At 42.1% G+C, this 27,945-nt stretch overlaps 1 protein-coding gene across 1 annotated transcript in view; it reads left to right on the plus strand.

The window, feature by feature from the left end:
- Nucleotides 1-27,945, plus strand: part of mrtfba (myocardin related transcription factor Ba) — a 279,508-nt gene that overhangs the window by 121,529 nt on the left and 130,034 nt on the right. Inside the window, exon 6 of the mRNA XM_070900957.1 lies at nt 11,566-11,781. Coding sequence (XP_070757058.1) covers nt 11,592-11,781 — 190 coding nt within the window. The 5' untranslated portion in view covers nt 11,566-11,591. The remainder of the gene's footprint in view (nt 1-11,565; nt 11,782-27,945) is intronic.

Raw genomic sequence — 27,945 nt, forward strand, 5'->3', positions numbered from 1 at the left:
GCAGTCTCTCAAACTCAATGCAGAGTTATTTCTGTAGAATAACTGCAGCCTTTGAAAGCACTCACTGGCTTAAAGACGTGTTACTGACGTCAAATAAATTGGACATTTTCCAAGTTTGAGAGCCAATATAGCAGGGTTCCAAGAGCAGGAATGAAAAAGTTTTTCAGAACAGTTTTCTCCCTATCTAAAAGAATTAAAATACATAGAAAATATGTCCACTGTCCACTTGGTACAGTGTATAATAGATACTGGGCAGTTTTTGAGTTCTAAAACAATAATTAAATCAAAGAAGAGAGTCGAGCTTGAGTAGCTTATTAAATCACACCTCGATCTCCTTTCTTCTGCCTTGTACACTTCAGAGTAAGAAATACTGGTACTGGACATTGAAATATTTTTCACTTTAATCATCATTGGCAACACCTACCACTTATAAGCTTGACTATATTTCAACCAACATCAGGCAACTTCTGCTGCATCACTCTCACATAATCATTCCCCACTTGCTCAACTCCTGATCTCCCAGACTAAAGTAATTAAGTTTGACACTCGGGGCGCTTTTGTGCTGTGAAACCATTAGCATTAAGATATGTGCTACGCTGTAACTTATACCTCATGCATTATCAAAGCCGTTGGGAAAGTTACTTCCTAGGTAATCTGGTTTTTCCCTGAACCTTGGAATATTTACATTCATGTGTCAGCTGTGGTTCAGTGGTAGCACTCTTGCCTCTTGAGTCGGAAGATTGTGGGTTCAAGTCCAATTCCAGGCACTTGAGTAAAAAATCTAGGTTGATACTCCCAGTGCAGTACTGAGGGAGGGCTGCACTGTTGAAGGTGCCATCATTCGGATGATATGTTAAACCAAAACCCTGTCTCTCTCAGATGGACGTAAATGATCCCATGGCACTATTTGAAGAAGAGCAGAGAAGTTGTCCTGATGTCCTGGCCAATATTTATTCCTCCCCCAATATAACTCAAACAGATGATCTGGTCATTATCACATTTCTGTTTGTGGGAGCTTGCTATATGTAAATTGGCTGTCATGTTTCCTACATTACAACAGTGACTACACTTCAAAACTACTTCATTGGTTGTAAAGTGTTTTGGGACGTCCTGAGGTTGTGAAAAGCACTATAAATATGCACATTCTTTATAGGTTTCTAAATGAAATTTTGTGACATTATACAAACTCTAATTTGATTGTTTGATAAATAGATGTCCTGCCTTAAATAGTGCATGGATTGTGCATAATCCAATTATAAATCCTTAAGTGGTCTTATGAAGACATTTATTTATTTGCTATTAATACTAAAATTCGGTTTACTTGACAATTTCCACAATATAGCACAAGGAGAACCTGGATTGGGGTAGTTTTACCTTGCTTAGACCTTTGTGAAGGCAGAGATGTAATTTTTAGGGTATATGGTGGTATGGGTGGGGAACTGTCATATCAGCTGTATACCACCCAATGTTATTTTAGTAGAATGTGATTTTTGTGCTTTGGCAATTGAAAATGTACAGCTGAGAATTCTCTGAACTGATTAGTGAACTAAAGAGACTTTGGCACTATAATTCAAGATTTCAACACTATGGATCGATAGAAAGAAAGACAATTCTGGTCGCCATACTATAAAAAGGATATAGAGGCACTGGAGAGGGTGCAGAGAAGATTTACAAGGACGATAGCAGAAATGCGAGGTTATACCCATCAGGAAAGGATGAACAGGCTGGGTCTCTTTTTTCTCGAAAAAAGGCTGTGGGGTGAACTAATAGGGGTCTTTAAAATTATGAAATGTTTTGATCGAGTAGATACAGAGAGTGTTTCCACTTGTGGGGCGGAGCATAATTAGAGGCCATCAATATAAGATAGTCACCAAGAAATCCAATATGGAATTCAGAAGAAACTTCTTTAAAGAAAAAAAAGAAAGATTTACATTTATATAGCATCTTTCACGACCACCGTACATCTCAAAGCGCTTTACAGCCGATGAAGTACTTTTTGGAGTGTCATCATCATAGGCAGTCCCTCGGAATCGAGGAAGACTTGCTTCCACTTTAAAAATGAGTTCTTACATGACTGAACAGACCAATACGGGAACCACACAGTCTCTGTCACAGGTGAGACAGACAGTCGTTGAGGGAAAGGGTGAGTGGGACTGGTTTGTCGCACGCTCCTTCCGCTGCCTGTGCTTGATTTCTGCATGCTCTCGGCGATGAGACTCGAGGTTCTCAGTGGCCTCCCAGATGCACGTCCTCCACTTAGGGCGGTCTTTGGCCAGGGACTCCCAGGTGTCGGTGGGGATGCTGCACTTTATCAAGGAGGCTTTGAGGGTGTCCTTGAAACGTTTCCTCTGCCCACCTTTGGCTCGTTTGCCATGAAGGAGTTCTGAGTAGAGTGCTTGCTTTGGGAGTTTCGTGTCAAGCATGCGAACAATGTGGCCTGCCCAGCAGAGCTGATCGACTGTGGTCAGTGCTTCAATGCTGGGAATTTTTGGAGTGTAGTCACTGTTGTAATGCAGAAATGTAAGCTATAACTTTCGTCCAGAAACCATCTATGGCTGCTTTAGTTTAATTAGATAAATTAAAATTAAATTAAAATTAACCCCAGAGGGAGGTTCTACAATAAAATTGGGCTCAATGTCAAAAAAGCTGTTGCCTTTCTTTAAAAAAAAATGTTCATTTCACACCTTCTTTAAAAACCTACAATTGTCCCATGTCCACCAGCTGAACTTAATTGAGAGGGATATTATGAAATTGATCTCTCTGGCAGCAACTATATCAGATGGTGAAGGAACTACAGTAAAATTGTAAGGGGTTCATATGAAAGTTTTTCTACAATAGGTGTGACAGTTCTGTGGCATTTTCTTAGGGTTTTCAAAATCTAAATCTGCACTATTACACTGTCATTCTGAGCACTGGTTTCTGTCCCTGAAACTGCCTAACAACCAAAATATGCTGCATAGCAACCACTAATAAAAAGTCTGCTCATGCACTGACAAAAGATCTGTTTTCTTTAATATTGCTGCTTGAAAATAAGAAAAATAATGGAGGCATTGCATAATTCAGAAATGGACTTTTATTGATTTTAACAAATTTGATAGTACAGTCCCCATCATGGGCAGCCGCCTACATCTGGCCAATGGCGATAACCAGTTGCAATTACCAGAGGTGTCAATTACAAAGGCGCCACTTATTTCGGGCAATTCAATAACCTTTTTGCACCTCGTTAAAATGTAATTAAGAACGGTTAACTACTCACCTGAGGGCTTCAGTACTGCAGTGCCATTGTTTACATCGGGGGCATGGTAAAGTAGTGGCTGAAAGCCATTGCTCAGACTGCAAGATTTAGTTGAGTCTGTCCTACATGAATACCACCTGGGTTTAATTGCTCTACTATCTGTGGGAAGGGCACAGCACCAATAATGATTGGCAGTGGGTCTCTTTGCTGGTCAGTGCAGTGAACAAAGGTCTCCTATAGCAGCTATATTGGATGTGATGTGGCACTCTATGCCTGTTTCAGTCTAACAGCTAACAGCTTAAGAGCTGTGTCCGTTAAACTTTTGGGCCAGCAAAGCAAGGAACCTAAACCAGAATTAGGTACAATAAATAAATGTTTCTCAAAGGTTTAGACAGAAAGGACTGTTAACTATTCCAAAAGCAAAATACTGCGGATGCTGGAAATCTGAAATAAAAACCGAAACTGTTGTAAACACTCAGGCAGCATCTATGGAGCGAAAAACAGAGTTAATGTTTCAAGGTTGATGACCTTTCGTCAGAACTAGAAAAATAGATGTAACAGATTTTAAGCAACTGCACGGGTAGGGAAAGGGTGAGAGGGGAGGAAAGAACAAAGGGGAAAGTCTGTGATGAGGTGGAAGGCAGGGGTGATTAAATGACAAAAGGGACGATAGTACAAAACAAAAAGAGGTGTTAATGGAACAAGTAAAGAAACAAAATATGGGTCTAGAAGAGCTATAAATGTGAACAGCAGAATCATCAACAGCTGCCATCTGAAAAAATAAGGGTAGAGGTTATGGTGTGAAATAGTTGAACTCGGTGTTGAGTCCAGAAGGCTGTAAAGTGTCTAATAGAAAGATGAGGTGCTGTTCTTTGAGCTCAAGTTGAACATCGTTGGAACAGTGTAAGAAGCTGAAAACAAAGAGGTCGGAGGGAGCGGAGAATTAAAGTGACTGCCGACTGGAAGCTTGGGGTCATGCTTGCGGACTGAACGGAGGTGTTCCGCAAAGCAGTCACCAATCTGTGTTTGGTCTCCCCAATGTAGAGGAAACCACATCGTGAGCAGTGAATACTGTATGATAAATTGAAAGAAGTACAAGTAAATCGCTGTTTCACCCAGAAGGAGTGTTTGGGGCCCTGGAGGGTGGGAAGGGAGGAGGTAAAAGGGCAGATGTTGCATCTCCTGCGCTTCCATGGGAAGTTGCTGTGGGAAGGAGTTGGGGTGATTGAGGAGTGAACCAGAGTGTCGCGGAGGGAGTGATCCCTTCAGAATGCTGAAAGGGGAAGATGTGTTTGGTGGTGGAATCACACTGGAGGTAGTGAGAAATAGTGGAGAATGATCCATTGAATGTGGAAGCTGTTGGGGTGAAAGGTGAGGACAAGAGGAATCCTATCTTGTTTCTGGGAGGGAGGGGAAAGGGTGAGAGCGGAAGCGGTCGAGGGCCATGTCAACCATGGTAGAGGGGAATCCTCGGTTGAGGAAAAAGGAAGACATATCAGGGCACGAGGTATGGAAGGTGGCATCATCAGAACAGATTCAACAAGGATAAGAGAAACTTGGAAAATGGAATGGAGTCCTTACAGGAAACGGGGTGGGAGGAAGTGTAGTTCAGGGAGTTGTGGGAATCAGTAGGCTTATAGCGGATGTTTAACAGTCTATCTCCAGAAATGGAGACAGAAAAGTCGAGGAAGGGATGGGAAGAGTCGGAGAGGGACCATGTGAAGGTGAGGGAAGGGTGGAAATTGGAAGCAAAGTGAATGAAATTTTCCAGTTCCAGGGCGAGAGCAGGAAATGGCACCGATACATACATCAATGTACCGGAAAAAGAGGTAAAGGAGGGAACCCGAGTAGGACCGGCATATCCCATGAAAAGGCAGGCATAGCTCGGACCCATGCAGGTTCCCATCTTAAAACCTTTTATTTGGAGGAAGCAAGTGGAGTCAAAGGAAAAGTTGTTCAATGTGAGAACAAGTTCAGCCAGCCGGAGGAGGGTGGTGGTGGAATGGGACTGGTTGGGCTCTGTTCAAGAAAGAAACGGAGCATCCTCAGGCCATCCTGGTGGGGGATGGAGGTGTAGAGGGATTGGATGTCCATGGTGAAAAGGAGATGGTTGGGGCCAGATAACTGGAAACTGTTAGTGGCAGAGGGTGTCGGAAGAGTCACGGATGTAGTTGGGAAGAGTCTGGACAAGGGAAGAAATCAGTTCCATGGAGCAAGAACAGGCTGAAAGAATGGGTCTACTGGGGCAGTCCTGTTTGTGGATCTTGGAAAGCGGGCTGTGCAGGGTTGGGGGTCTTTGAGTTTGGCGGCTGTGGAGGGAAGATCTCCAGAGGGGATGAGGTCAGAGACAGTCTTGGAAATGATGGCTTGATGTTTGGTAGTGGAGTCATGATCCGAGGTAGATAGGAGGAGGTGTCAGAGAGTTGCCGTTCAGCCTCCGCAAGGTTGAGGTCAGTTCACCAAACAACAACCCTTGTCAGCAGGTTTAATGACAATGTTGGGGTTGGATCTGAGAGAACAGAGTTCTGCAAGTTCAAAGGGAGGTAGGTTGGAGTGAGTGAGGGGAGGTAGGTTGGAGTGAGGGAGGGAGGGGACCAGAGAAATTGAGACGGCTGATGACACGCCGGCAGAGTAATGAAAAGATCTACAGAGGGAGGGATCCAGGTAGAATGAGAATTCTGAAAACGGGAGAAAGTGAAAGCTGTGTGAAGGGAAGATTCCTGGTCAAAGAAGTGGGTGTGGAGATGGAGGCGATGGAAAAAGAGCCCAGCTCAGTAATAAAAAACAGATCAAAAGATTAAAATGCTGATTAGGAAGAACAATTTTCCAAGCTGATGCCAATCTCGAAATTCATCGAGGGGATGAAGCTCGGGCCTTTGCTGAGGACTGATTGTTCAGGATCAGAGAGGGGAAGGTCAGAGGGGACAGTGAAAACACGGCAAGGGGTGAGATTGGAAGAGGGATGGGGTCAGAGGAAAGTGAAGGGGAAGAAGGTTCCGGAGGGGTGTTGGTTGTTGAAGCTTACGATCCTTGACACCTGAAAGGAAGAAAAAAGTTTGTCGTTAAAGCGAAGAATGAAATAGAACTGTGGACCAGGACGGCTTTGAGATAGTGAGTCAATGCTGCTGAAGAGAGAGGTCGAGACAGTATATGTGGCAGCACATGGTGTTGAGATGTGCTAATTTACTGCTGGTGTGTTTATGCAGAGACCTGGTTCTCAGCTCGCGCTCAAACCAATTGGTTGCTGGTGATGGTGAACTGCTGGGTAGATGCACTGATTATCCTGTGTATGCTCTCCCCTTGTATACCAGTTTCCCCGTCCTTTATATGGGGTAGAATTTGTGTGTCCGCATTACAAGTAAATAATATTTAGCAAGACGACAGGGGGAACAAATGTTCTTCGGTCCCTCAAATGTCTTGGCTTTTATTTTAACCATACCCCATCCATAACCATACCCATCCATCGGATAGGCAATTAATATCGACTGGGTGACTTCACAGCCAGTGAAGTACTTTTGAAGTGTAGTCACCATTGGAATGTAGGGAACCTCAGCAGCCAAGGTCCCATAAACAGCAATTAGATAAATGAGCAGATAATCTGTTTTCGGGGTGTTGGTTGAAGGATAAATGTTGGCCAGACACCAGGGATAACTCCCTCTCTTTGAAAAGTGCTATGGAATCTTTTAGGTCCACCTGAGAGGGCAGGTTTAATATCCCATCTGAAAGACAGCACTTTTCTGACTGTACAGCACTCCTTTCAGTACTGCACCGAAGTCTGACAACACAGTGGCAGTGGAGGGATCAAGAGAGACAATGTTGAGGTAGAGCTGGGTGCTGTCAGTATATATGTGGAACCTGATGTCATGAATTTTTTGAGGAGGTAACCAGGAGGGTCAACGAGGGCAATGCATATGATGTAGTGTATATGGATTTTAGCAAAGCTTTTGATAAGGTCCCACATGGCAGACTGGTCATGAAAATAATAGCCCATGGGATCCAAGGCTAAGTGGCAAGTTGGATCCAAAATTGGCTCGGAGGCAGGAAGCAAAGGGTAATGGTTGATTGGTGTTTTTGTGACTGGAAGGCTGTTTCCAGTGGGGTTCCGCAGGGCTCAGTGCTATGTCCCTTGCTTTTTGTGGTATATATCAATGACTTGGACATAAATGTTGGGGGTATGATTAAGAATTATGCAGATGGCACGAAAATAGGCTGTGCAGGTGATCATGAAGAAGAAAGCTGCGGACTGTAGGAAGATATCAGTGTACTGGTCAGGTAGGAAAAACAGTGGCAAATGGAATTCAATCGGATAATTGTGAGGTAATGCATTTGGGGAGGTCGAACAAGGTAAGGGAATAGACATTAAATGGTACGACACTGAATAGTGTAGAGGAACAAAGGGACCTTGGAGTGCAGGTCCACAGATCTCTGAATGTAGTAGGCCAGGTAGATAAGATGGTTAAGAAGGCATATGGAATACTTGCCTTTACAAGAGCCAAGGAGATTATGCTTGAATTGTATAAAACAATGGTTAGGCCGCAGCTGGAGTACTGTGTGCAGTTCTGGTCACCACATTATAGGAAAGATGTGATTGCACTGGAAAGGGTGCAGAGGAGATTTACAAGAATATTGCCTGGACTGGAGAATTTTGGCTATGAGAAAAGATTGGAGAAACTGGGTCTGTTTTCTTTGGAACAGAGGAGACTAAGGGGAGACCTGATTGAGGCGTATCAAATTGAGGGCCTGGATAGAGTGGATAGGAAGGACCTGTTTCCCTTGGCAGAGGGGTCAACAACCAGGGGGCATAAATTTAAAGTAATTGGGGGTAGGTTTAGAGGAGATATGAGGGGAAATTTCTTCACCCAGAGGGTGGTGGGGGTCTGGAACGCACTGCTGGAAAGGGTGGTAGAGGCAGAAACCCACACCACATTTAAAAGATACTTGGATGTGCACTTAAAGTGCCATAACCTTCAGGGCTACAGACCAAGGGCTGGAAAGTGGGATTAGACTGGATAGCTCTTGGTTGGCCGGCACGGACACGTGGGCCGAAATAGCCTCCTTCCGTGCTGTAAATTTCTATGATTCTATGTCTTTGGATAATGTCTCCGAGCAACAGCATTTAGATGAGAAATAGGAGGATCCAAGGACAGATTCTTGTGGTCCTCAGAGGTAATGGTGTTGGGGCGGGAAGAGAATCATTGCAAGAGAGTTTGGGGCTATGACTAGATAGGTAAGAGTGGAACCAGGTAAGGGCAGTCCTACTTAGCTAGATAACGAAGAGAGGCCTTTAGAGAGTATAGAATGGTTAACACTGCCAAAAACTGCAGGGGATCGAGAAGGATGCGGAGGGATAGTGCACCGTCACATATGATGTAATTTGTGACTATGACAAGGGCAATTTCAGTGCTGTTCAAGCATGGAGTTACGGGAAAGGTGGGCACAAATTTGGGAGGTAACAACACATTCAGGAATTTTTGAGAAGAAAGGGAGGCTGGGAATAGGGCGGTAGTTTGCAAGTACCGAGGGATCAAAGGTGAGTATTTTGAGGGAGGGTAATGATGGCAGATTTGAAATGAAGGTGACTAGTAATTGAAGGGAGGGAACCATTTACAATGTCAGCCAGCATGGGGACCTGGAAGGGAAGTTGGATGGTCAGCTGTTTAGTGAGAATAGGGTTGAGAGAGTAAGAGTTGATCTCATGGACAAGTTGAGCCTGAACAGGGCATGTTCAGGAGAGAAACTAGAAAAAGATGTGGGGTCAGGGCTAGGGCAGGGAGGAACCTTGGGAGAAGTTTGGCATGGTGGGCAAAGGGAATGGGAGGTCCTGGCAGAGACAGCTGAACGGATGGTCTCAATCAGTGACAGACAAGTTTGTGAGCACCTTTCATGTTGGAGGTTAGGGTGGAGGAAACAGGATTTGGGGATTTAAGGAGATGCTTGGTAATGGAGAAAAAAGCCAGGGTTATCACTGGGATGATCCTGATGTAGTGAGCAGTTTTGGCAGAGGAAAGTTAAACCAATTGTGCATCGTGTGCATCCCTTGGACTGAAGGGATCCAAGAGGGAGGTTGTAGCAGGGTGTATGATCAAGGTGGGAGAGAATAAGAGTTTTTACTGGGCATCAAAGGTGAAGGTGAGGGATTGATTGAACAGATAAACAGCTGCAGCAATATCATTGCTAGATAGTTGGGAGTTTGAAAGTGCCGTTATAATTTTTTTTTACAGGGGCTGGCGCAGAGAAAATGGGGTTGGAAGAGGGACGAGGGATGGACGCGGTGAGGGATATAAGGAAGTGATCAGAGATGGCCTTGTCTGTAATGGGAACTATGGGAATAGAGAGGCCCTATGGGAATAGAGAGGCCATATGGGCAAGATCGAGGAGATGACCGAATGTTGGTAAGAGAATTTATATTGGAGGGAGGTTACAGGAGGACAGATGGGCAATGAACTCTGAGGAGAGAGTGCAAGGTGAGTTGAAATGGAGATTGAAATCACCAAGGATAAGGAGTCACTCAGTGCTATGGCTGAATGAGGATATCTTGGTAAGAATCTCAGGATGGCGCTTGGCTAGGCGGTACAGAATGACGATTTTAAAGACGAGGCAAGAGGATTGGAACAAGGTGAGGTGCTCAAAGGAGAAGAAGGTGCCAGCGGAATAGGGGCGAGACCAAGGCAAGGTGATACATTTGGTGTTGAGGGCCATACCACCATTATTGGCAATTTGGGGGTGTAGGTGGTGAAAAATATATATTGGCAGGGAGTCTTCAGTAAGGGGCAAGGTGTTGCCACCTATGAGCCAAGTTTTTATCAAAGCTATGATGTCAATGTAATCATCTAAATAAGGTAATGGATGGAAAGGGCCTTGTTTGCATAAGAACATAAGAGATAGGAGCAGGAGTAGGCCATTTGGCCCCTCGAGCCTGCTCCGCCATTCAATAAGATCATGGCTGATCTGATCATGGACTTAGCCCCACTTCCCTGCCCACTCCTATAACATTTTACTCCCTTATCACTCAAAAGTCTGTCTATCTCTGCTTTAAATATATTCAATGACCCAGCCTCCACAGCTCTCTGGTGCAAGTGAAGGATCATTTCTGGAGGGCAAGGCGGAGAAAAGCAGTGATTGTTGATTGGCTGTTTAGGCAGGGCAGGTGGTGGAAAGTATAGCCAGGCGGGGAGGCTTCAGTAAGGGGCAAGGTGCGTCATCAGGTATCCTGACTTCACAAACTGGTGACCGAGCAATGGAGAACAGATGGGAACTAGTTCAGATAGCTTTGAGAAGAGCAGAAATTGGCTTTACTGCTCTTTGCAAGGTGGGTTATTTTGGACAGGTTAAATACCACAGCTTGCTCAGAATAATATCAATGAGACAAATAATAGGCTGTCATCAGTTTAGTTGTAATTCTCCTTATGCAGTATTGTGTGTGGGTGCTTCAAAGCTTTGTTGGCAATTAAATTAGCATGATAAATATCATCTGTAAAGAGTTCAGCAATAGAAATGTGTTTTTTTTTAAACTGGACCATCTGCTTCCCCCCGCTCCTAAATGTTGCATTAATATTCCATGATTCCTTTACACATAAATGGAATAAGAAACAGTTGGGTTGTTTTTCACTTGCCTTTATGGAAAGTTATTTCATACTTACATTGGCATTGAGATTTTGCTTTTGAGTTCATCACTGTATGGTATGAGACAACATACCTTGCAGCATATTGTGATTTCTGCATATTGATCTGCCCCTATGTATTAAATGCTGACAGTTGATGGTCATTTAGCCCATATGCTGTGCACAAATTGGCTGCCATGGAAAACACCATGGACTACCCTTCAAAAGTAATTAATTTACTGATCACATTTTGTATGTCCTGAGGATGTGAAAGGTGCTATATAAATGCATTTTTAAAATTATTTTTTCTTTCCCTATATTTTCTTACTGTGAACCAGGTGTCAATATATTTTGGAATCCAGTTTGAGCTATATATTGGCTGAGATGATCAGGTGTTTCACCAAAACATTGTTTTAATTTTTTTTCAATGGCGTCCTGTTGCTAATAGCACAGGTTTTTGTGTGTGAAAAATGAACATAAAATACCATTAGCATACAATGGAATAGACATTTTAAAAAATCAGCTTTATTTTAAGTACATGTTACTCATTCATAAAAGATGCATTTGTACCATAAGTTAAACTGGAAGGGAGACCAGGCCTATCTATTTATCTATATGATAAACACACGATTAAAAAAAGCTTTAAACTGTATGCAACAGATACTGTTTCTTTAAAATCAACAATATTCAACCTGAGAAATAACATACCAATTCTTCTCACCCTCTCAGCACCATCGGCGCAGTGTGTGAGCAATATGGATCAACAGGCAGCTCCTACCATCTTGCTGAGTGTGATGGAGCATATACAAGTATCTGAATTGGAAGATGCAGTGTTCCAAAGCTTAATAAGCCCAAGTCCTCGAAGTGAAATGGTTGCCCATGAATTCCAAGAGCTTACGCTGCAGACAAATCCGCGCCTGCCTCCTTTGAACGAGAGGAAGAATGGTGAGTGCTGTACAGAGGCAACTAACTGCAGTTGCCTCTATTTGGCAGGGAGAAGATAATACTGACAAAAGCCTTCAGTGAGGTTGTCAAATCATGTTTATGGAAGATTTTAACCTTTTACAGAACTGTGAATGTGCTATTATAGTGGTCATCATAGCAGTTCGAAACCTATCTGTTGTGCTGTTGGCATTATATAGTTAGATAACTGAGTTATGTCCCTCCCCACCCAGAACTCCACCAGTTACTCAGTATATAAATGTATTGTAAACAAGGACAATACCAAGCAATGGTAAAGAAAAAGCATTTTATCAGTTAATTTCCTGCCCAGTGTGATTTGCTGCTAAACTTTGCCCAGTTCTACACATGTTGATATGTTAGCACAGGAAGTATTGATCCCACTCCTCGTACAGTATTTGCATATCTGTGATCAGGAGAGTATTTGGTGTTTTCAGGCTTCTAATTTTGTTTCGGCATCTATTTAATTATAGCTGATACAGTTTTTTTTTTAATCCTGTTCTTTTGCGTTCACTTTTACCAAAATTCTAATGACATCTGGGAATAATAACTTGATTTCTGTTGGTGATTATTTCTGCTGCCAAGTCAATAATTCAATTGTTAAGTGTGGTGCTGTGTGGAAAACAAGATGCAAAGATTGCATGACTTCATTAAAATAACAGTATACAATTACAACATTATGATCACAAGCTAAAAAAAGATGCATTCCTTGACTAGCCTTGCACTCCTTGATGTGTGTCATTGCAATTATAAAATGTAAAACTGGTCAAACTATGGCCAGAGACCATAGCCTGACAAAATAAACAATGATCTTTAACATGGGTTTATGTTCTGTCCTGAAGTGAATCTGAGTATATTTTCATATGAGTATTCACAGATGTTCTGTTTATGAAAACGGTTGGAGCTGTTTTCATATGAAAGATTATTGCTTTAATGAAGAACTCTCACTCCATCTTATTATATTCACGTGGATATCTGAACAATGTGTTGCAAATCTGAACACTTTAGACATTTAATAGACCACCGCAACTACCATTATATTGTGTACTTCCCTTCTCCAGACTATTTGACAAATGGAGGGTTTAAGATTGAATGTATTCATTAAAATTATAAGGAACACATTAAAAGATAAGAAAGCTGTCAATTGGATATGCAGAACAATATACATTAGGGGCAAAATTAGCAGTCAGCCACCCATTATACATCCATATGATTTTTCTTTCCATTATAGTCAATTGAAAGGAAAATCTGGCGTGATGTATAGCGAGCTGGTGATCTGCTACCGCCCATTTAGTGCCCCGCCGAAGTTGAATTTCATCGCCTTTGTTTAAAAGTTTGCATTTTTGATAAGAATGTTCTGATAAATCAGCATTGTCAGTTTGCAGGAACGCATGTATGGAAGAGCAGATAAAGGCAATAAACAGTGGAAATTCAAGAGTATGAGCATTTTATTCCCTAACTGGGTAAAACTAGTGGGTTTAGCCCTTGTTGAAGCCCTTTGCTCCATATAATGGCTAGAAAGTGGTGATAGTGTACATTGAAATACATTTACATATTTGATGTAGGGAAATACAAGAACCTGGGGGTATATATGCACAGATCATTGAAGGTGGCAGAGCAGGTTAAGAAAGCAGTTAAAAAAGCATGTAGGCTCATGGGCTTCATAGATAGAGGTATAGAGTACAAAAGCAAGGAAGTTATGATGAACCTTTTTAAAACACTGGTTCAGCCTCAACTGAGTCCAATTCTGGGCACCGCACTTTAGGAAGGATGTGAAGGCCTTGGAGAAGGTGCAGAAAAGATTTACAAGAATTATTCCAAGGATGAGGGACTTCAATTACGTGGAGAAGCTGGGGTTGTTCTCCTTAGAAGTAGTCAATTGACGACTTCATTCCATCTGCTCAAAGTTATCAATCTGAAAGTTTGTTACAATGCATGTTTGTGCTGCAGCAGAGAGGTGGTTCCATTTTCCCCACTGAGGAACCTTGAAGTTGGGCAGAACAGGTGGCTCCTTACTGTCTGAGGAGCTGATGACATGACCCATTATAATATAGAAATTTACTATTTAAACCACATGTTTCCTCTTTAATTCATAGTACAGCTTAGAGTTTGTTTATATAAACTGAAGATTGTTCTGTACACAACAATGTAGAGAGCATTGTGGTGACAGTATTAAGTGAAGAATAACCAGGTTTCACACATTCATTATACACTACCTTAATTTTTTTTCCATGTAAACAAGCTTTGAGGCATAACAGACTATCCTGTAAAATATTTTCTATAAATAAATCATTATTGTGTGTCAGGGATAAATGTGCCCTTCCATTTCCAGGAGATTGTAGCTTCACTGTTACCTCGAGTAATATAAATACACAATGAGTAGGACGCTGCTCACTAAATTAATCTGGGTTTCGAACCTTGACCCAGTTGGATCAGGAAAAAATTGGATTTATGAAGTTTGTGTTGTTTGTACAACTGATGTCTCTACAATCCGGTATAATTTTTGCATGGAAATTGAGGTTTGGAGTGCACTGCTTTAACATGGAAATAAAAATCGGAAGATGTGTAAAACGGGCTGTCGATTTACTATCCCCTGTTTTACACTATCACATAAAGTCACAACTACACACTCCTCCCCCCGCCCCGTGTCCTGCAAGTACATACCCTAAACAGCAAAAGCTCCACTTGTGTAGTTAAGCAATCGTGGTCAACAAAGATAAGAGGCAGAATCAAGCTAAAAGAAAAGGCTTACACAAATACAAGAAGTGAAAATCTAGCGGACAGGGAGAACTATAAAAAGCAACAAAATTATGTAGAGAAAATAATAAAAGATGCAAAACGGGAATATGAAAAAAACTTGCACTTGATATCAAAGCTAAAAGCAAAAGTTTACAAAAAATATTAAAGGAAAAGGAATGCTAAAGGGGAATATTGACACATCAAAGACACAAGCAGGTGATACTTTAATGGACTATAAGGAAATGGGAGGCTTGTTAAATGAGTACAGTATCAATTTTCACAGTGGATAAAGAGGACAAAATACCAGTAGTTCAAGGGAACTTAAAAATAAGTCAAGCAGAGGAAATTAGTGGATTTAATATGTAAGAAACTGGTAATGGAGAAAATAATGGCTCTTGAGATAGATACGTCTCAACGATCTAATGGTTTCCATAACAGGGTATTAAAAGAAATCGGGGAAGAAAATGTAATGATCATAATTTTCCAAAGCTCTCTAATTACAGGAATTGTGCTTATGGATGGGAAAATTGCAAATGTCACTCTATTATTTAAGAAGGGGGAAGGGAGAAACCAGAAAACTACAGATTTGTCAGTTTAATATCAGTTGCGGGGAAGTTACTGGAATTGTCATCAGGGACTGAGTGACTGAACAGGAGTATGAGCTGATCATAGCGAGTTAGTATGGATTTGTGAAAGGATGGTCATGTTCAACTAATCAAGTTCCATTTTGGAGGAAGTCACTGAAGTGATTGGTAGGGGAGTGACTGGATGTTTTCTATATGGATTTTCAGAAGGCATTCAATAAGATTCTGCACAAAAGCTTGTGTGAAAAATGAAAATGCACCGAATAAGAGGTAACCTTGTGACATGGGTTGGTAATTGGTTGGGAGGTCGGAGATGGAGAGTAGGGATGAAGGGAAACTCCTTGATAGAATATGACAAGTGGTGCTCCCAGGTATCTGTACTGGGGCCTCAGCTTTTTATCATTGACTTAGATGAAGGGACAGAGAGATATCCAAGTTTGCAGGACATTAACTTAGGAGGCACAGTGAGGTGTGCAGATGGGAGCAGGAAGTTACAAAGGGACAGTTACAGACTAAGTGAGTGGGCAAAACTGTGACAGATGGCTTTCAATGTGATGTCATCCACTTTGACTGCAATAAAGACAAAAGAGAATATTTTCTTAATAGTGAGAGACTAGGAGCTGTGGCGGAACAAAGGGAGTTAGATGTCCATGTACACATCACTAAAGCGAGTGTACAGGTACAAAAGGTAATCAAAAAGGCTAATGGAATGTTGGCCTTTCCCTCAAGGGGGTTGGAATACAAAAGTGAGGAAGTGATGCTTCAGTTGTGCAGAAGCTTAGTCGGAACCCATCTGGGGTACTGGGTTCAGTTTTAGGTGATGCATCTCAGGAAAGATATATTGGCCTTGGAGAGGTGCAGTGCAGATTCAACAGAGTGATACCAGGGCTTAAAGGGTTACATCGTGAGGACAGGTTGCATAAACTTGGTTCCCCTGAGTTCAGAAGGTGATCAAATCGAGTTGTTTAAAATGATAAAGAGATCCAATAGGGTAGATAGTGAGAAACATTTACATCTGGTGGGAATCCAGAACAAGGGGACATAATCTTACAATACGGAGCTAGGCCAGTTAGGAGTGACATCAGGAAGCATTTTTCCCCATGCACAGGGTAGTGGAAATCTGGAAAAATTCTCCCCCTAAATGCTGTGGCTGCTGTTAATTCAAATTTTCAAGACTGAGATCGATGGATTGTTGTTAAGATATGGATATGGAGAAAAGGCAGGCAAATGGAGTTGAGGTACAGATTAGTCCTGATGTAATAGAATGACGGAACAGACTCAAGGGGAGGGGCTGAATGGCCTACTCCTGTTCCTATGTTCCTTGTACTCAGGACTTACTTACCATTGATACAATATTAATGGAAATATTAATTACATCTCCCCCAAAGCTGTGTAAAGATCCAGATTAATTGAACCCTTCCCCACATGAGATTGATCATTCTATTCTATAATTAAAGCTTTGTTTTACAGTCGTCCTCCAAACCACCCAGTCTACTGCAGAACTTAATCACTAAATAAGCTTTCCAATTATTATGTTTTATTTTTTCTTGATTTCAGGTGAAAAAGATTGTGTGAAATCAGTTGAGTGCTTTTTTAGGTCAATAATAAAATAAAATTGACCTGGGGACTTCAGCGTCCCCTTTTACATATTGTAATGAAGCGCCTGCCTACTTTAGACAGACTTGTGTTTAATCAGTGATACAACTTTGGAAGGAACAATATTAATATCTTCATATCCCTGTAGCTTCCTATCTCTCCCCTGAATCCCACACTCACGTTATGGTACTCTCTTTACCTCCCAATCTCGATTTTTAAAGTAAGTTCAATTTAAAGTGTGAGTTACATTTGCTGTTTGAACCTAATAGAGAGGGGCGTAAAGTGTCACACTGACCCCGATTTTAATGGGAGGGGGCAGGAACAGGAACGGTGCGCATGAACCCTGAAGCGGGCAATGCACTTGGACATAGTGAGAGGTCATCGGCCGGGCCTCATTTCCAAAAATGTTCCCCGACTCCCACCGGAACCCAGCCCGATCCACATATGCTGTGCCATTGGGCTTCCCGACACGGCACTAGGTAGTCGTTGTTTGTGACTTATGATATCAAAACATAATGGTGTGTATTGCTTCCTGAGTCAGTGACACTGAGCCTATTGCCAATACCAATACAGGGGTGGCCTTGTATAATGAAATCTGGATAGTCTGCCATTTTTCACTTTACTACAGTAAGATAATATGAATCTATGCAGAGAAACCTGATTTTTGTTGGGTAATGGAATGCAGTCCCTCTTTTTCGACCGTGGCCAAGTGGTGCTCCAGGTGCTTTTCTATGAACTGGCCAATAATAAAAAAAGACTTGCATTTACATAGCGCTTTTCACAACCACCGGACATCTCAAAGCGCTTTACAGCCAATTAAATACTTTTGGAGTGTAGTCACTGTGGAAAATTGGGAAACGAGTTAGCCAATTTGTGCACAGCAAGCTCTCACAAACAGCGACATGATAATGACCAGATAATCTGTTTTTGTGATGTTGTTTGAGGGATAAATTTTGGCCAGGACACCCTACTCTTCTTCGAAATAGTGCCATGGGATCTTTTACATCCATGTGAGAGAGCAGATGGGGCTTCAGTTAAACTGCCTCATCCAAAAGGAGGCACCTCCAACAGTGCAGCATTCCCTCAGCACTGCACTGGGACTTGAACCCACAACCTTTTGACTCAGAGGCACGTGTACTACCCACTGATCCACAGCTAAGGGGATGCTTGAAAGGATCATCTTTCCCTCTTTCATAGTTTCAGACCAGCCAAGTGTTGCTCATTGCATGTTGCAATCATTTATTTTGGTTTCAAAACATGACCTATTTTGATGTAAGTCACTACTTAAAAAATAAATATAGTTCATGTGCGTAAATAGCTTTTTAGTCTGTGCCACAATTGCTACAACATACCTTTCCGAATTTTAAGTCACTTATTCAAATGATCTGATAATTGAACTTTTTTAGCACTAAATCGCTACTTGCCTATATTATTTATGTTGCTTAATTCAGATTACTGGATCATTCACTTTTTAAGCACAAAAACAACTTTGAATTGTTGGGTGTAGACTGCAATCGTAAATATAATTCTGGCATTTTGCCAGCGATGACAATTCTGCTGTATTACTTCATCTGTGTAAAAAGCAACTTGCAAATTGAAGTCTAAAAATTAATTGCTATTCTCTTGAAGATGAGTAATGCATTAAAATAACTGAAAAAAACTTTTTCCCACAGTTTTCAAGCCTGTGGGATGTGACATGTGGTGATATATTATTGAAAAGTTGTCCCAATACGTTCCATTTAACTGCTTTCTGTTGAAGAGTAACAAAATAATTCTGAATCCCATGAGCCATCCTGTAATTGTGAAATTATGTCCTTTTAAGCGTGGGTTCAATTTGGAAGCCACAATACATGGGCCCCAAGTTTCCACATGATTTGCTCCTGATTTTTAGGAGCAACTGGTGTAGAACGGAGTATCTTAGAAATCGGAATTCTCCACATTTAGTTTTCTGCAGTTCTAGTCAGGTAGAACAGTTTCACTTTGGAACAGAATTTTTTTTCAAAAGGGGGCGTGTCCGGCCACTGACGCCTGATTTCAAAGTTTCCACAGTGAAAACGTACTCCAAACTAACTTAGAATGGAGTAAGTGAAGATTTTTGTACGCTTGAAAAAACCTTGCCTACATTTTAAAAAATCAGGCGCAGGTTACAAATTAGGCGTCGGGAACGAGGTGGGGGGGAAGGGAAGTCATTAAATTCTACAATCAATCCTTAGTTATACTTATACAAATATTATACAAATAAATCCAACCTGAATAAAAATTTATAAGCAAAGAAAAGATTAAATAAACCATGTTCCTACCTGTGTGAAAGTGCTTCAGGCAGGCCTTTCAGGCAGCGGTGTGGCGTCAGTGTTTCGACTGCAGCAGCAGCAAGCAGCCTTCGAGCTGAGCTGCAGTGCTTGAGGCAGGCCTTTCATGTTGGAGACAGGCAGCGGTGTGGCATCAGTGTCTCGTCTCGACGGCAGCGGCAGGCAGCAAGCAGCCTTCGAGCTGAGCTGCGGTGCTTGAGGCAGGCCTTCATTCCCCGCGAAGATGCAGCACCCGGACGGACTTGAGGCCATTCGGCCATGGGATTGCAGCAGCGTCAGTGGCTGGCCGGGAGCCGAAGAATGAACACAGGACAGACGCAGCTGCAGATTTTAAATTCTTTAGGCCGTTCGGCCACGCTTATGGGGCGGTGTCAGTGGCTCGAAGGCAGCCGAAGAATCAGGAGCGGACGTGAGGCCATTCGGCCATCGGATTGCAGCGGCGTCAGTGGCTGGCCGGGAGCCGAAGAAAGAACAGCAGCAGCCTTCGAGCTGTGAGGGGGACTGACTGAGGCCATTTGGACAGGGAGAGGCAGCCACATCGACATCTTTACATTTAAATTTGCAGAATGGGTGCTGCATTGTCAACACCACATATTATGCAATGGTTTGCTTCCTCATGCAAGAAATTCTTTGTTCTTGGTGGACGTTGATCCATTGCAAAGTTGAATTGGCATTTTTATTTCTCCAAACACACAGTCCTTAATTCTGCAAGTTTAGCAGTGAAAAGCTGAACTCACTGATTTCAGCAGGTGATTTATTCAGCAGTGCTGCTAAAAGCACTCCCTCACACACAGAAATATCAAGAAAATTAAAATGCAAGCCTTTGCAGGGGTCCAAGAAACAAATCTTCACTTTTTCTGCAGTACTTTTAAAAATGGCCGAGTGCCAATGTTTACTTCAGACTGCGCGTGCACAAACGCTCCAACGCGCACGCGCAGGGTTGCCGACACCAAGAAGCCTCATTTCAATTGTACCCACCCCCTCCTACTTACAAAATTGGCGCGAGTGGTAGGCTCCGCCCCCTGTGCGCCGCGCCAAGCAGACATCGAGCTCCAAGGAGCTCGAGAATACTGCACTTTTTTTCCGGCGCCGTTTTCGGAGCGAAAAACAGGCGCCCAGCTCTGAGGTGCGCCTTTTTCACCGCGTGTGTAAACTTGGGGCCATGCTCTGCAGGGCCAACCATGACTGAACCTGATGCAAATGTTAATGATAAGATCAAAAGAACAGACTGCTCACTGTTATTCATTGGCTGGGTAGTTCACATGATTGATGAGTCTTAGCTGTTGCGAATATTTTCTGTATATTAGAAGAGAGTGCTTTGGACATTGCAGTCTGTTTATTTGTAGTAAAGGCAGAAACTGGAAATAGGTTTGCTAGATCCCCTTGAGAAACTGTCAGAAAAGATAAAGGGCAAGTTTGAGAATTCAATTGTAAAGGAGACCAAATGAGTTATAATGACAATAACGTTCTTTTCATCAGATTATTTATTGCAATTGCATTGCCTAATGTTTGGTTGCTTTCCCATGGAAATGGATGTCATAATTGTTTTGGCTGTGATATCCCAGCCAGCAAAGATGTTTCCTTGCAATAACCCAACACTAATGTTACTTTTCTGTCAGCAAAAATTATATTGACTGTACCTTGGATAATAAACCTTTATTGAGTGAATGTGACCCATTTATACAATAGCCCCAATTCTTTGAGGCTCCATCAATGGCACAAAGCCTTGCCGATGATGCCACGGTGGATTGTAAAATCAAATATCCACGTTCGTACATCCATTTTGTAGCAAGCCAGATTTTGCCTGGTACAGCTTTTGTAGGGCAAAGGAAGCCCCATCCTGGCAAATAGAAATGTAATTTATATAGAATAATTATAAAATGAGTATGTCATGGCTCAATTGGTCTCGCCTGCTTTAGCTTGCTTCTTAAAGCAAGGTTGTGCTTTTTTTTGACAATGAGCATTTATCTGCTGCATTTAAAATCCTACTAAGTGTGTACCCAAAATCTCAATAGCCCCATGCATAATGTTCATGAAAGAAAGTTTGTTCTATGTTTAGAGACTCAGCTTCAAAGCTGGTTGCCCTGTGTACGCTGCATTTTGAAATTAAGGGGAGGGATTTGCCTCGTAACATTTGGTGTGGCCTTTCTTCCATGCTCCTGGCACAAGGAGAAGCACATCCCAGATTTTGCTGTTTTTGTAAAATCTGTGACTGTAGATTTTGCTCTGTGGGCCAGCTGATCATTTGCTTATTCAGTAAAGACCAAGTTGACTCAAAGTAAATGTTATGATTTTACTTCCAGTTTGCTTACTGCAGTGTTATATAACCTTAAACTATACCTGAATATCATTAGACGAGTACTTGGTACTGAAATGAGGTGGAAAGATCATATTTTTAAGAAAAATATTTTGTTTTCAATTCATCCTGCTCTCAGACTTATGAACAGCTGTGTTCAGACAGGTGCTTGCTAACATCTCTACAATATTTGTCAGAATCGCTGAGTGACTAGTCATTTGGGAACACTGAGTGTCAGCTCAAGAGGCAATGCCTGACAGTTGTCGCTTTATGCCTCTTACTTCTGCTCAGAGCTGCAACTGACAAATTGGTGAAAATCCACAACAGCCAACAGCGGGTAGCTTGCGTCTGGCTGTCTGCCAAGGCTGGTGTTTTAAGTCCTCCCACTACATGATCCAGAATGTATTTTCATCACAAATTTACCTGAGCATCGCTTTGAGCTTGGAAAGCAATCCCTGTTAATGAACTGTAATTTGGTTTTCAAATGTTTACATGATTAAGAATGGGCTAATTTTACATCTGATTTTTTTTTGATCTTGCATCCCTTATTAATATAAAGCTTACTCGTAAACACATGTTCCACAGCATATGTGTAAATGAAGAGGATAAACATAAAGCACCTGTCAGTTATACATTAATCCTCCTCTTGCAAGGATTAATCACATTTTTTCAAATAGTGGCAATTGCTGTGTGAAATATACATGAAACCAATATAAATCAGAAAACAATTTAAATAAAATAATGAAAATATTGTATGCACTTTTATGGGGCACGTAGCATTCCTTTGCAATATAAGCTTTATTCGGAGCATTGATGAATGTACTAATCTGTGAGCCACCCTCAATCCTACACACTGCCAAGTAAAGGAGCGCTATATAATGAGTGCAGCAAATATTGTAACTAAAGCTATAGAAAAAACACACACATGGTGCCAAGTAATGCCCTGCATAATATAAAGATGTACCGAAAGTCTTTTTATATTAACATATAGGAAACAATTGCTCTGAAGTTTAAAGTGTCAGATTGCATCTTGGAAGCATTGCCCTCGATTAGTCAAGAGGCTGTGGGTTCAAGCAAAGACGGAATCACCCAACAGAATGATAGCAGAGTGAGTATACACCTCACTTTTATGCTCTAACTTTTCATTGCCCCATTATTGTCCAGGCATTAATATCTATGATCTGTATCCAGATTCTTTCAGTAGGTTTGTGTTTACATGTGTAGTTTTACATAATTGGCTTTGTAGAACAAATGTTTTAAACAGTTTTTTGAATTGCTGTTCAAAGACTGCGGCTCCTGCAGTAGATCCCTGGCCAGCCATCACCAGCCAGTTGGCAGGCAGCCACCTGGAGAGGAATCCCGGGCCAGGAAGGGAGGGGAGGAGGGGGGAAGGATGTAGGGGTCAAGGGTCAAGTGCCTAGGGTACAGGAACAAGGGAGAATTGCCATTAAGAATGGAGGGCAGAGTCCCCAGAATCGAAAGTGGGAGAGGCAGCAATGTTGGTACATTTAGCTTTTATACTGACTTTCTAAGTAATTATGGAAGTGTCACAGAGCAGGAGAAATGGTGCAACATTTTGTGTTAACTTGAAAATTTACTGCAAACGACAAATGTAGCAGCACTGCTGCTCTCTCACTCTCGACTCTAAGAGAAGATGTTGTTCGATACTTTCCAAACCATCCCAGATGGCGGTTGTGCGTAAGAGTTCATAGCCCACTCCAGAACTTGATTGCATAATTTAGGCTGATAGTCCAGTGCAACCCTGAAGGAATGCTGCATTGCTGGCGGGACAATGAACCAAAAGCTCGGGTTGCTAGGTCAGGGGAAAATTAAAGATCCCATAGTGCTATTCAAGAAAATGCTAGGAATTCTTGCTCCATCCTGGTCAACATTTCCCCGCTCACTCATCTCATTGTTGTTTTGGGTTATCTTGCATTGCATAAAATGGCTACCGCGGTTTCCTCCATAACAACCATCGCTGCACTTCAAAGTAATTCATTGTATGTGAAATACTTTGAGGTCTTTCTGATAAGGCACCATATAAATACATTTTTGTTTAGTTTCCCTAATAAGAAATTTGTGAGTTATATATTTGGCAAAACAAATCATTGGAAAGAAATGATTCTGATCCAACTTTGGATGTTGACCATATCATCTGGGGAAACTGGTTTGGAGCCTGACAATGCGGGGGAGTTGAATTAACATCTGTCCATACAATCATTAACCTAGGGGGAATCAGTAAATATCATTTCAGTTGACCTCCTCTCACATGGTTGGCTTCAGCAGCTTCTCTGAGTCATGTTTCTGTGATGATCTAATTCAATATTCAGTGTTGGAACATAACAGTGCAGAAACTGACACAGCTCCCCCCTCCTCCCCCACCCCCAACCCCAACCAACCCAAAAAAGGAGGATGTTGAAGTGAATCATATTTTTAGTCCACTGTCTTAAAATGTGCAGAATAACCATGGTAGTCTAACATCAATACATAGACTGGTATTGGTGTGAAAGGTGTTCTTGTGCCCTCCTGATGCACATCTGCTGCCAATGTCACATTGCCAGGAAACTGTGCACCATCCTTGTAAGTTTGAAGTGTTTCAATGAATTACTTATTCCCTGAGCAATAATTAACCATGTTAGTTCAAAGTGAGGTGGGGTGTAAACAGTAACATTCCTTAGTGGGTAGTCCAAACAATTCTTGGTAGGTCTTCATCAATAAATGCTTCAACTACTAAAGCCAGTTGAACATATTGGGCTCAATTTTGGCCCACCCCTTTTTTCGGCACACTTACCGGAGATGCGCTTTTCTCCATTCAGAATTGCACCGAAAAAATTCCTCCCCACTTTGGCCGCTGTCCGGCCTCCTCCCTATGGTCACACAGCATGGCCAGTCGAGTCGGGTGGAGCCAGCTTCCTGCGCCAAAAACAGTGCCAGGACGTCTGCACATGCGCAACGGAGTGTCCGCGCATGCGCAGTAGCTCCTCGCCCCCCAGCCTCTCCGTGTCTTGCTGCAGCCACTGTGTGTGGGACCGATGCCAGCCAAATGTTGCTGTGAATAGGGGTAGTTGATTTGAAGCTTTAACCATCTAGAAATAGCTCTGGAAGGCCGCTCGGCCAGGGCTAGGGGCGGGCGGGCAGGAAAACTGATAGTGCTCCTGCCTGGATGATTTCTATCAGTTTTCCTGCCCGCCCCTAGCCCTGGCCGAGCGGCCTCCCAGTGCGATCGATCCAGTATAATCATTGCAAACAAATAGTTGTTTAAATTAGTTGTGAGATTAGGGCAATTTAATTCAACTATCTTTTACTTTTATTTTTGTAGTTTAAGCTTCCATGAATGCTTCTGTTGTATAGTAAATTAACTTTGCAATGTTTGTCATATGATGTCCTGAACAGCTGTTTGATCCTATTCACATTCTTTAGTCATTAAGTTTCTTTATTAGTGACCAAATTAAATTTTAGTCTTTTGAAACTCACTCGGCCAGGGCTAGGGGCGGGCCTAGATGATTTCTATCAGTTCTGCTGGTCTCCCGCCCCTATCCCAGGCCGAATGGCCTCCGATGTGCCTACCTGCGCTGATTTCTTAACTCTCCGCAAGGGTTTTCAGAAATGGCCACATACACTGGCCGAAGTAGATTTGGAGTAACTGTTAGCTGGCCAAAGTTGCCTAAATGGGCAGAACTGGCGTAGGTGGCTGGTAACGTCCCCTTTTGAGAAAAAAAACTAAACTAAAAAAATCGTAACTAACTCACTTACACTGGTGCAAATTGAATGTGCAAAATGGGGATTTTTAAGTTATGCTAGAAAAATGAAGTTACTCCAAAAAAACGGAGCATCTCCTGGCCAAAATTGAGCCATTCTCACTAACAGATATATTAGCTCCCTACCTTTCCCTTTACTGGTGTCTCACCAGTGTTTTGTAAGCACTGCAGAATGTTTCAGGAAGTTTTGAAAGAATTGCAAGTAAATATAATCATAGAATAGTACAGCACTTTGGCTATGGAATAAAATATACAAGCATGGGATTCAGTCTGTCACCACCACTGCAAAAATGGAATAGCTATCATATCAAGAGGAACATTCTGTTTGATTTTTTAGGTGAGATTACGGGTGGACTTTCTGAGACTCGAGCCATTAGCATACATGGTTGGTGACTTATTGGCGCAGCATGGGTGCTTTGCCCACAATTTTCTGTCCATTAACAGGGGGGAAAACCGTTGTCAATGCATCCACGATTTTCCAATATGCTAACCGCTGTATGCGAGGATCTCCCAGTAGCATAGGGCCTTGGAAAGTTGCAATTATTTTATTTTAAAGTAGTTTCCTTGAGGACAGTATTGATTCGAAACACAGAAGAGTACACATTTTTCTGTTTGCTTATTATAAATTTTCCAAGGGCTACTGGAACTACATCTGGGGTCAGTGTAGGGAAGTCTTTTCACATGACAAGAAGAGCAGGGGAGTTCTCCCCGGTGTCCTGGCCAATATTTATCCCTCAACCAGCATCACTAAAGAAACATGTGGTCATAGGATCGTTTGTGGGATCCTGCTGAGCACATATTGGCTGCCATGCTTCCGACATTACAATAGTGACTACACTTCAAAAGTAGTTTGTTGGCTTTCAAGCGTTTGAGACATCCTGAGGTCATGCAAGACTTTTTTTTTGGCAAGGTTGCTAGTTCAAGAGATGAGGCAGGCCAGGCGAGGAAAGAGGAAGAAATATTGGTAATGATCCATCCACTCCTGATATCTCATTTTGGGCACCATTGCTCTCTGTGAAACATTCATGGCCTGGAGTGTTTTGTGCTCCCAATTGGAGAAGAATGTGTCATAGAGAGAAAACAAAATATAAAGGCACATTTAAAAACCGCAGAAAGTAACAGTAATTATCTTTGAATAATGCCATGTGAAAAGACTTCTCTCACACTGACCCCAGATGTTGTTCCAGTAACCCTTTGAATATTTTTAATTAGCAAACAGAAACATTTGTACTCTCTGTATTTTGAATCTGTAATTTAGCTGGTGTTAAGTGTTAGGAGTTCCCACAAATGTAGCATTGTCTTGGCATCAGACTGTACCTTCGGAAGAACCCAATTTATTTAAATCTTTTTACAAGTTTAAGCATGTGAAAAGTTGTGGAAGTCAAAATAGAGTTTCCTGGGAACTCTGTTTGAAATATGCCTCATCTAGACATTTTCACAGGGCAAGGAATCTCGGTATGACTAACTGATACAGCATACTCCCCTTCTGCAGCAGTAAAACCAGATTTATACCCTCTCTGAAAACACTACACGCTCAACCCAAAAAGACAAACATGTGGAGCCTTTTGAAGGCAGTTAAATTACCATTGCACATTAAAGTGTAGGATCTGGTGGCCATGTGTTTAACAGTAGTACTTGTGCTAGAAAAATTGTTTGCTCACTGTTATCACTAAGTATCACAATTAAAGGAAGTATTTCCACATACTGAAGCAAAATGTTTATCCACTTTTACTAAAAGTGCTTTCCTGCTTGATAGAAATGTTCATCGTAGATTTTCTTACATATACTAACAATTGGGAGAGAAAAAACTGAATGCATTGTTTAAAAAAAATCTTGCCCATTAATAATGGCAGTGGGTGAGGAGCAAAACTCTGCAGAATGCATATTATCCCTGTGCAAATTCTGCCACCCTGGTGAATGTTTCCCTGGGAGCAGGCAGTATAGGGCTGGAAAATTGACTTGCTGTTAGACAAGGCAAATTATTTTCCACCTGATTGCAAATCAAAGCAACTCAATAGTGTAACATCAGAATGTGCAGTACTATCTCCAGTTGTTAGCTTTGTTTTCCATTTGCTTCCTTCCTGTATCTGGTCTTTTGTGGTCTTAATGCAACTCTTTTCAATGACATTAACCAGCTCATAATAAGCGTATTTTATATCTGTTCCAGATTAAAATGCTCCCATTAAACTTCAACTATCAGATTAAGGCATGATAGAGTACACAAATAATGACAAGTAACTTTAAGATATTTCCACTCATAGGGGAAACTAAAACTAGGAGGCATAGTCTCAGAATAAGGAGCCGCCCATTTAAAACTGAGATGAGGAGGAATTTCTTTTCTCAGAGTGTTGTAAATTTCTGGAATTCTCTGCCCCAGAGAGCTCTGGAGGTTGGGTCATTGAATATATTTAAGCGATGTAACTATTTGTACTGCACTTTTTTGACAGACATGGGTCTGTCCAGCCCCCCGCCATGCCCATACTGCACTTTTTTGACAGACATGCGACAAGCGCTGCCCCTGTCAAGCCCCGCCCCAGCCCAAATCGTTCCATCCACGTGGTGCCGAGAAGCACAACCTGAGGCTCCAACTCTCTCCCCCCAGCCGGCCTGGGGCCGAGATTGGCGGTTCCAGTTGCACATTCCAGTGAAACGTCAGGGTATGGCTAATCCTTCAAGGGGACCAATCATAGACAAAGGGTGGAGCATGGTGGCCATTTTGGCAGTACAAATAAGCATGTTCATATTTAAGGTGGAGATAGACAGATTTTTGAGCGATAAGGGAATAAAGGGTTATGGGGAGCAGGCAGGGAAGTGGAGCTGAGTCCATGATCAGATCAGCCATAATCTTATTAAATGGCAGAGCAGGC

Source organism: Pristiophorus japonicus, chromosome 15 (assembly GCF_044704955.1).
Source record: "Pristiophorus japonicus isolate sPriJap1 chromosome 15, sPriJap1.hap1, whole genome shotgun sequence".
Lineage (NCBI taxonomy): Eukaryota > Metazoa > Chordata > Chondrichthyes > Pristiophoridae > Pristiophorus > Pristiophorus japonicus.